Below are 10308 nucleotides of genomic sequence, written 5' to 3' on the forward strand. Positions count from 1 at the left end.
GCAGACAGTGTGAAGGCGTGCCTGTTAGAGTCAGGCGTGCCAGTGGTTCACCAGACTGATAAGCTGGAGTCAGATTTTTTCCTCGTCGGGTTTACAGATCAAGCAGCACAACCAGCTGGCCAAGCAGATGTCACAAGAGGCGATCATCAGCGTGATTTTATGCACCAAAATGGTCTCAGTTTTCCCAAGCACACCCAAACAGTTTACAACATAATGCGCTACTACATCTGCATCACACCACATAACTAGGTTTCTTACCAACCACAGTACGAGCATAAAATAGTGACACACACAGTCCATTAAAACTAACAAACCAGTCTTTACTTTTAAACTACTTTTGAACATTTTCACCAGGTATCAGGGGGCTGGGAGGTGGGGCACACCCCGGAAAGATCACTACTCTATCACACGACTCAAGCTGGTCCAAAGGTCCCGTAAAAGTGCCCTATTCACTGTCCATGAATCCATGTCCTTCAGCCACACGCTGAGAAAAGAAAAGTTCTGACATACAAAAAGCTGAAGTGAAACAAAAACAAAAGTGTCACTGCAACCACCGTCGGAGCGTTTTTCTCCATTTTCCCGTTTCCTGTAAACTTTGCTCCCTTCTCTATTCCGGCCCACTTGTCAACCAGTCAACATTCAGTAGTTCCAATCTAGATTGTGTATGTGAACAGATACGTGCGGGACCATGAAACCAGCTTAATACAGAGACAGACAACAATCCACAGCTACAGCCAGTTTAGAATCACAGAGTGGGTAACTCAGTAAGTACCCACACAGAAAGGTCCCTGCTGGCTGGATCAATTCACCAGATGCAAAATATTATAAAGCCTCAGTGACAAGAAAAACTGAACTCTTAAACTGAACTTTTTAGTTTTTAAATACAACTGTACAGGTGTTTATTTTTACCCTATAATTGATTTAAAATACACATAATGATGCATTTAATAGTCTTTGCCAATGAAAAATCCTGTTCCTGGGTTTATGGCTCATTGATGCAGCACTGTATGTGGCATCACACTATTGCCTTTATTTCCCTGCACAAACTTGATCCATCAAGGTGGCTGGGACAGATCCAGCAGCTCTTCCAGCCCCTCTACAGTCCAACCACAAAGTGATGGAAGCACGTTTCTCAATGTGTAACATATAGAACGTATGACACAGTATAGTAAAAGAAAAAAATTCTCATCCTGAGGAAAGAAAACTTCATCTTTGTTCAAATGTGACTCAAATCAACACTTGATTTTCACACTTAATTTTCTGACAATTTTCCATATAAACCTTCGTCAACAATTCTCTTTAGCTAGTGCATGATTAGTGCCAAGCTTTGTCTTCTGATGCTTTATCTCTTCTATAAATTCCAATAATTAGCTCCAAACAATAGGTTTTGTCTAGGAACCCACCTTACAAAATTACTACAATTTTCTAGATGATATTTCTAAATTGGCTCTCCTTCCACATAGCGCTCTGTTGCTCTCAACAAAAATAAAACCCTGCACATCTCTCCACAAATAGTAGCTACAATAGCAGTGATCCTAAAGCCGAATGGTCAAGTGTTTTAGCAGCAACATACGTGGATCCATGAAACTGCACTGCTGAAGTCAGAGGAGAAACCGGCAATAATATGCAACATACACACACACAAAAACACACGTAAGTGTGTGTATTTTTGCGGGTAAGTGATAAGAAGTTAATGGAAAAAAAAAAAAACCCACTTTAACTGTTCAAACATTAAGCGCAGAAATATGCAGCATGTTTTGCAGAGCATAGTTTAATCGCTATGACCTAAATACCCCACACACTCGTGAGACTGCGATTAGCCTTCCCCCCACTCAAAGACTTTCAGTGCACCCGTAGCTAGCACCGTCTCCGAGGCTTAGCACTGAAAATGTTTCACAATCAACACTGAAGCCCAGAATCAACTGTCCAGATGATCCGACTGGAAAACTAACAGTAGAAAACAGCAGCTTGCTTTGTATGAACCATAGTTTAGTTTATTTTCTGACGGTGCAAAGCAAACTCCAAATGAACTGCATCTTATAAATGCCTGCCACTGGTGTCGCGGGGGGCTGCGAAAGATAATATTAATGACTAATTACCTGATTAATACCGCCGACATACCAGTTTCCTTTGCAGTCATGAAGTGCTGATAAAACATTTTAACAAACGAGAACTTAACGAGTTATTACCACTTAACTTGGTACAAATTCAGTCGTTCACTTGCAGGTGTTCCAATATAACTGTCCACAGTCTGTAAACTAAATTCTTAACACAATTTTAACTAAGCTCTGGTAGTACCGCTATTACGCCAAGCTAACAGGACTTAGCAGCCAGAATTAGCACATCTAGTGATATGGCGGAGGCGATAATGAAATTAACCTACCAGCCTGACACAGCTAGCAGAGCGGTGTTAGCAAGCCATCACAGACGTCACCAAATTTAGCTAGATGCTTACTTCTCAACAGCCAGCAGCTAATGCTAGCTAGCATTGTGTTCATTTTGAGGACGTTATCAAATGTATAGACTACACGTCAGAGAATTGGACAATTTACTGTTATTTCGCTTATCTATAACCACCACATATGTTTGGATCTCCTGGATCCAGCTGGCTGGATGGATTTATATAAATACAAACTTTCAGAACCGGTTCATGCTGTGCGACGGCCGCCCTGTGGTACGGTACTATGATGGCGTGAACTAACTGGGATATAACACAGATCTGTTCTGAAAGTTGAACTTTAAAACAAATATACACTGCTCAATGTATTGTATTATTATAGTCCGAACACAGAAGCAGCTCTACCTGGCTACAGCTGTGTGGAAACCAAATCAATGTGAAGTTATTTACGTCTGTCTGTAAGCTAAGTCATACTACATTGTTTCGGCAGATCTGACGGTCTTGATGAAAGCCCGGAGTCGCGCAGCGTACGCTAGCTTTAGCTAGCTGCTAACAGCAGAGACAGCTAGCGGCTAGTTAGCCAGCTCCCAGTAGAAGCGAACAATCACGTTGAAGGGGTGTCTTAAAAATGTAAACCATTCCTTACCTCCCACTCGGTACATGTTGGCCGCCATTCTCTCGTAACCTTTATCAGAAGCAGTCCCAGGGTATTCCCCGCTTGGGTAGAAACAGGTCGATGGGAGTCTATTTTATTCCTTCATTTATCGTCAACACCCCCGCCGCGAAACAAAGCCGGCTCTGGGTACAACAAGAGAGCAGTGGCGGGTAAAAAGTTGAAAGTTTCCGCTGGCGACGCTCCGGCAATTATCTCCAAAAATAGAAGTTTATATTTTCTCTCTGGCGACCTTCCTCTCCTCTTCTTCACTCACTTATTCACATACAGCTAGCCTGTCTCTTACTCCACTCTTCCTCCCATCCTCCGCTCCCAGCTTCATCCTCCTCTTCTTCACCTCCGCTCAGTTCAGCGCGCGCGCACACACAGAGACAAACACACACACACACACACACACACACACACACACACACACACACACACACACACACACACACACACACACACACACACACACACACCTCCCCTCGCTCGTGTACAAATCGTCAACTTCGGATTTTGTCGACAATCACCGACGTCTCACAGTCAACTTGTTCACCGGCGCTAGTTTAGTGACACAGACCGTCTGTTTTATGAAATGAACGACACGCTAAACTTACTTTACTGCTTGTAGTTTAAAAAGTGTCGCAGGATGCTTACCGGAAACAAACGCTTATTTACAAGATTTACACACAAACAGGCTTTAATATTGCAAATTCAGAGAATATACAGACCAGTCAGTGTAATGATGGCAGCAAATGTGCCCCAAATAGGTCAAATTTTGAACGGACGGAAGCTGTTAAAAAGGAGATACAAGTATTAAAAACAGTTATGTTTTTCTTGTACAGGCTGCTGGTAGTGCAATAGATGGCAGTGTTGGAGAGCAAATCAGTTTACTGAAGCATCACACCTAAAGGCAGTTAATGATTTAATTCATTTTATTCAATTAATTTTATTTTCCACCTTAAACCATGTACCTTTACTGCATCCCAACCGGAGGGCACCACAGACTTTACTGCTGTCTTCAATGAAAACACATTTGTTGAGACTTCAGTCCTAAGTGTTCTCACCTGAGACCTGTTATTTAGGAACACACTCACAGGTTCTGGAGTGGCACTGCCCACTAGTGACACTTCACACACAACACACCTCTGAGTCTTCTCTCATTTATTTGGAGCTCAGCTGATACGACATCACAGTATTGCCGACGTTCATTTAAATACATACAAAACTGCACTAAAGTAATAATTTTCAAGTGTACTGATCTACTGTTAGAGAAATTAATTAGTAAGAGATGCTGAGTTGATTTTAATGGGACAGGCCTGTCACAGTCTAAGCATATAAAAAGTTGAGATTTTAACCAAACCTTGTTTAAAACATGTATAAAATCACGTGCACAGGCACTATGGCAGTGCAGCGCTGTTCTGCACCAGCAATCAAACAAGAACAGTTCTCACCACATACACAACAGAATGACAAGGATTCTGTCTTATGGGAAACATCACACACACTGTCCAGTTTCACAAGGATTTAAAGCATAACATTAACATGGATGTTCCTCCCGAAGAGGATGTTCTGCATGAAACTAGCAGCAGTGTCAGTCCAGAGGATATACTGAGCCCATAACTCACTTCGATGCCTCTGCGGCTGTAAGAAAACAGCCCGCTTTCCCTCACTCTTATAAGCAGCCGTCTCCCTAGCTGGTTGCAGGTTCTGGAGAGCTGGTAGAGGTGGATGAGGCTGAGGCCAGTCTTTCCTGGCTGTTACCCACCCCACCTCCAATCACCTTCCACTGAAGGATGCAAGTGTCCTTCCCGCCAATGGAGAGCAGGTGAGAGTCACTGTGAGTGAAGCAGACGTTGGTGACGTGGCTGCCGTGGCCCTCGTACTTGTGGCTTGGTGCCTGAAGAGAAAAGAAGCAGGTCCACTTTGGGTCAGCGCAGAGGAAGGCCCATCATATCCCAGTCCCCCGCCCCCAATTTGTCTTTCCAGACTAGGATAAACACCTTTCTACAAGGTTCCTACTGTTAATGCTGAATCTGGACTGAATGTCCCACAACTGTAGTGACAGCACTACAAACACAGCGGGCTCAGGGTCTTAGAAGATGTGACCTGCTCTTGAAAACTGAGCAGCTTATTAAATCAATCCGTGTGTCATCTGAACACTGCTTTAATGAACGAATACAACTATGTACAAAACCGTTAACGTGGGTTATCTGATCTGCTTGAGCTGGACTGACTTTGGCAAACTGTTTAACTGTTTCTAACTCTTAAAACTGGCTCACTTTCATCATTTGGTTCTTATTTAAAAAAGAAAATAGTTACCTTGAGTTTAGGACAGGGGTACTGGAACAGATGAACCTTACAGAAATCATCAGCCACAGCCACCATCTTCTCGTTGTGGGAGCGACACAGCGCGTTGATGTCTGTGCCGTCAGAGCCTTCCAGCCACACACCTGAACACCACAGTACCACACTCATCAGTCTGATTGGATAAAAGAACTCCATGACGTTAATGCAATGCTAAAGGAGGACAACAGCATTTTGCTTGGAGTTTCTCACCCATCACGTGGAAGCCTAGCACACAGGTATAAGAGGCCCATTCTCTGTCTTTGCTCTCAAAGCGGTTCCTCAGCAGCTTACATCCTGCTGCTATGTCCCCTGTTAAAACACAGTCACTAAGCTAAAGAACGTACTGCATGGCATTCCTATAACAGCACTAAAAGCACAGTGCTGGATGTTCACTTACAGTAAAGGATCTCATAGTCGCCTGAATTTGACATGATGTACTTCCCATCTTTGGACCAGTCCAGGTGAGTGATGAAGCTGGAGTGGCCCTGATCGAACAGATAAGCAGACAGAGTGTCAGTCACATTAGCTAAAGCAAGCAAAGCTTTTATTCTGGATTTTCTTCACCATCAGAAAACTCCATAAACGTCTTTGGCATTAATCTCCGTGTTTGCAAGCTCCATACCACACATTGCATATGAAAGATTTCCAGGTCATTAAAAGTGAAGTTAATGTTCAAGTGCATTTAAACGGCATTCTTTCTAATGTCTAGCATGAGTATAATAATAGCAATAAGAAATTACAGTGGACCAGCCTAAAAGTAACAAATACATGAACTATTTTTAACAGATGTTAGATAGCATACTGCTACAATTTTCAGGGCTGAGTACAATATCCTCAGTTTGATCTGAATTTATAAGCAGAAAGTTAAAGACAAAGACCTGGATGGCCTCTAAGACATTCCTGCAGTTTAACTAATTGGTGTGTGTTATCTGGCTTCATGGACAGACAGAGCTGAGTGTCATCTGCATAGCAGTGAAAATGTATGCTATGTCTTCTAATGATACTGCCTAGGGGAAGCATGTATAACGTAAACAGAATTGTTCCTAGCACTGAACCCTGTGGAACACCATAATTAACCTCAGTGTGTGAAGAGGACTCTCCATTTACATGCACAAACTGGAGTCTATTAGATAGATATTATTCAAACCACTGCAGCGCAGTACCTGTAATACCTACAAGCATGTTCTAATCGCCGTTATAAAATATTGTGGTCAAAAGTATCGAACGCTGCACTGAGGTCTAACACAAAGATGAGTCCGCTGTCAGAGGCCATAAGAAGATCATTTGTAACCTTCACTAAGGCTGATTCTGTGCTGTGATGAGCTCTGAAACCTGACTGAAACAAATAATCCATTCCTCTGCAGATGATCCCTTTTGCTGATTTTGGTTTGTTTTTTGTTGGTTTGGGAGCAGACACAGTCTCTAAGGGGATCGGGTTTTGGGGGATAACAATAACAAGAGGCGTGTAAGACTGCAACTCTGCTTCCTGGTCCCAACTCTGGATAGTCACATAAATTTGTCCATATTTCTAGAAATGAGAGCTGCTCCATCCAAAGTGGATGGATGTCGTCTCTCCTAACAAGACCAGGTTTCCCTAGAAAGTTTCCCAATTATCTATAAAGCCCACGTCGTTTTTTGGACAGCCAGTAATTTAAGGCAAACATGCGGCTAAACACGTCACTTCTGGTCCGATTGGGGAGGGGACCAGAGAAAACTACAGAGTACCACATTGTTTTGGCAAAGTTACACACCATTTAATATTAATGTTAGTGACCTCTGACTGATGTACCCGGGGACCATTACTGCCGACATGAACTATAATTTTATGGGATTTACCCTTTCAGCCAACAGTTTCACTATGGTTGCTGGTGTCTTTAGTTTCACATGTCTTAAAAACAAATCGCTGATAACCAGACTCTTTCTCGGCGGGTGTATGGCTGAGTGGGGAAAAACCATTAGAGACATGGAGAGGTTTGTAGTATCCTGGGTGCTTCTTAGGACTACGCTTCCTCCTCACCATCACCCAAACATTCTGCTTAGCCGTATAGCAGACAGAATGACCAGCTTCATCTTAGACATCGTCTCTCACTCTTTATATTCCTCTGGATGAAGGTTTACAGTCTCAGTAGCTTTTAGTCATCTGAATAAGCGATAACAAAGTCTGCACATATCTGTTCCATTTATTTATTTGTAATGTGATCTGTGTATTTATTAGAGTGTTTTTAGCTTTTTTGGCCTTGGAGTATTTTTAATCTGAGGGCTTGAACTTGTAGTTTTAGTGAGCACTCGCTCTTTTCTCTGTAAATATTTTCCAGTGTCTGTTAAAATGGTTGCCTGCTCGTTTAACTGCAAAACAAAAGTAGCCAAGGGCATCAATAAAAGAACCTGAACAGGATCACATTCATGTGTAGGTTAGCTAACAGGAAGTTAGCTGTTCTGACTGGAGAAGTACATCACTGCACCAACCCTCAGCAGCAGATTCATGCTTCAGAGTTCAAACAACTACACGCGTTAACGAAGGTAACGGTCATTCCACTGACCAGTGTGATTTGTAATAATATGTGGACAACAATGGAAGTCTGTACACAAGATTTATTGACAAGAAGGAAAATACAGCACTAGAGCAGGCTCATATTTGATGGAGATGTTAACCAAGAAGAAATAATTTAAAGTTTAACTCACATTACATTTTCCAAAGCGGGTGTAACGCCTGCCACTCTCTGTCACACTGTAGATGTAGATGAAGTTGTCATGTGATCCAACAGCTAGGAAGCTGCCATCTGAAAAGCAAGCGGTCCCTCACAGTCAAAGAGGATTCCCACTGTGAAACTTTGGTACGTGGTACCCTCTCTCTCTATTCGTTTCCTGTCTCTCTGTCTACTTTGGCAAATAAACAAAATCAATGCACAAATAACTCAAACTATGACTGCGCATTTTTTATGACTATGATTTATTTGGCTTCGGAGAATGAAAATTTTAAACAAAAAACAAAACAAAAGAAAAAAATCTTTTATCTGTGAAAATAGTTTTAAGCTTTAACTCAAAGTTTACTGCATGTTTTTTGTGTGAAGGAGATCATTAACTCCAACTCCATGACCACGTGGTTGGATGTGAACACCACCCTAATCTGTCACATCTACAGTTAAGATAGGAGGAGGAGTTACTGACTGACCTGGTGAATATCTCATGACAGACAGCTGCTCATTCCCGTCAGTGGATTCAGAAACTACCTCCCTGGTCAGCAGGTCAAGGACCATCCACCTGTCAGTGTTACAGGGGGTGGAGGAGGATCAGCAGGATACAGGCAGACAGGTGGAGAGTCAGAGAAAAGAACAAACTGGAATGCACATGGCTAAATTCTCCATCTACTGTACAGGAAGCCACAGATCAATGCTTCCTAACCTTTCTTTTAGTTTGTAGCTTAAGTTTCATTATGTGTTGTTTGTCCCTTTCTATTTCTGTCAGTTTGTCATAGGATTAATAAAGAAGTGTATCCATACTGATGCAGTCCCGATCAAAAGTTTAGATCACTTGAAAAATGGTTAAAAAAAAAAAATTAAAAAAAAAAAAAAAAAAAAAAATCATATTTTGCATGGTTGGATCTTAACAAGTTCCCAAGTAGAGCTTCAACATGAACAAGAAGAAATGAGAGTGAGACCAAACATTTTGTTGAGTGTGTAGTTTATTGAAAACAACACTTAAACTGAAACAGGCTGTTTTACAGTTTAGTTTAAGACCACACCTCCAAAAATACCTGTAAACCCCCCAAAACAGAAATCAGAGTTCCAAACATGAACTCAGTAATGAGCCGCTCCACCGTTAGTGTTGATCATTTCAAAAGTTCGTTGCAGCATGTTTGATGTAAGCGTTTCCATGAGGTGAGTGGGAACATTTCTCCAAGTGGTGAAGACGGCCGCACGAAGCGATCTACTGTCTGGGACTGTCGTCCATTTCTGTAAACTTCCCTTGCCATCCATCCCCAAAGGTTCTCCACTGGACTTGGATCAGGGGAACACACGGGATGGTCCAAAAGAGCGATATTATTCTCCTGGAGGAGGTCCTTTGTCCTTTATGGCGTTGTGTACTGTAGCGTTGTCCCGTTCAAATACCCAGTCGTTACCACCCAGGCGAGGGCCCTCAGTCATGAGGACGCTCTCTGCAACATCTGGACAGAGCCAGCAGCTGTTTGACGCCCCTGCACCAACTGAAGCTCTGTTGTTCCACTGAAAAAAAAAGCACCTCGGACCATCATGGCGCTCTCTGCACTGTGAAAACATCTCAGGTGGGATCTGCTTATCATGCTGGTAATGTTGGAAACCATCAGGACCATCAAGGTGACATTTTTGTACTGAGAACAAAAATGTTCGGCATCTGAGCCCTTCAGTCTCAGATGCTGTCTGATGGTTATGGGGCTGCAGTCGGCACCAGTAACGGCCTTAATTTGGGTCGAGGATCGTCCAGTATCTTGACGGACCGCCAACTGGATCCTCCGGCTCAGTGCTGGTGACATTTCTTGGGGTCTTCCATTTGACGTTTTTGTTCCATAACCCTCAGGATCATTTAAGAAATTCCAAATGGCTGTCTTATTGCGGTCCACCTCAGCAGCGATGACGCACTGCGAGACCCTGCTGATGCAGCTCAGCCACCCGACCATGTTCAAAAAGCGAAAGTTTTTTTGCCTTTCCCATCAGAACATCCTGACAGTGTGACTACCTGACAGAAAATGACAGTGAATCCACATTTCTGCAGATTTGGCCTTTTAAAGGCATGTGGTCCTAAACTTTGATCAGCTGTAAAACAACCTGTTTCAGTTTAAGTGTTGTTTTCAATAAATTGCACGCTCAGCAAAATGTTTTGTGTAACTCTCATTTCCTCTTGTTGCATGTTGAAGCTCGACTTGGAACCT

General features: G+C 42.6%; 2 protein-coding genes across 3 annotated transcripts in view; both read right to left on the minus strand.

The window, feature by feature from the left end:
* The window catches only part of mta2 (metastasis associated 1 family, member 2), a 35801-nt gene extending 32347 nt beyond the window's left edge, over positions 1-3454 (minus strand). The window contains exon 1 of the mRNA XM_031740914.2: positions 3045-3454. Within this exon, the coding sequence (XP_031596774.1) occupies positions 3045-3072 (28 nt within the window). The 5' untranslated portion in view covers positions 3073-3454. The remainder of the gene's footprint in view (positions 1-3044) is intronic.
* A 746-nt stretch (positions 3455-4200) lies between these two features.
* Positions 4201-10308, minus strand: part of eml3 (EMAP like 3) — a 35709-nt gene continuing 29601 nt past the window's right edge. For both annotated transcript variants that reach the window (XM_031740919.2, XM_031740920.2), the window contains 6 exons: positions 8575-8663; positions 8085-8182; positions 5800-5887; positions 5613-5711; positions 5376-5506; positions 4201-4953 (listed from right to left, as the gene is read on the minus strand). In XM_031740919.2, coding sequence (XP_031596779.1) covers positions 4747-4953; positions 5376-5506; positions 5613-5711; positions 5800-5887; positions 8085-8182; positions 8575-8663 — 712 coding nt within the window. In that variant the 3' untranslated portion in view covers positions 4201-4746. The remainder of the gene's footprint in view (positions 4954-5375; positions 5507-5612; positions 5712-5799; positions 5888-8084; positions 8183-8574; positions 8664-10308) is intronic.

This window comes from Oreochromis aureus, linkage group 3 (genome assembly GCF_013358895.1).
Source record: "Oreochromis aureus strain Israel breed Guangdong linkage group 3, ZZ_aureus, whole genome shotgun sequence".
Classification (NCBI taxonomy): domain Eukaryota; kingdom Metazoa; phylum Chordata; class Actinopteri; order Cichliformes; family Cichlidae; genus Oreochromis; species Oreochromis aureus.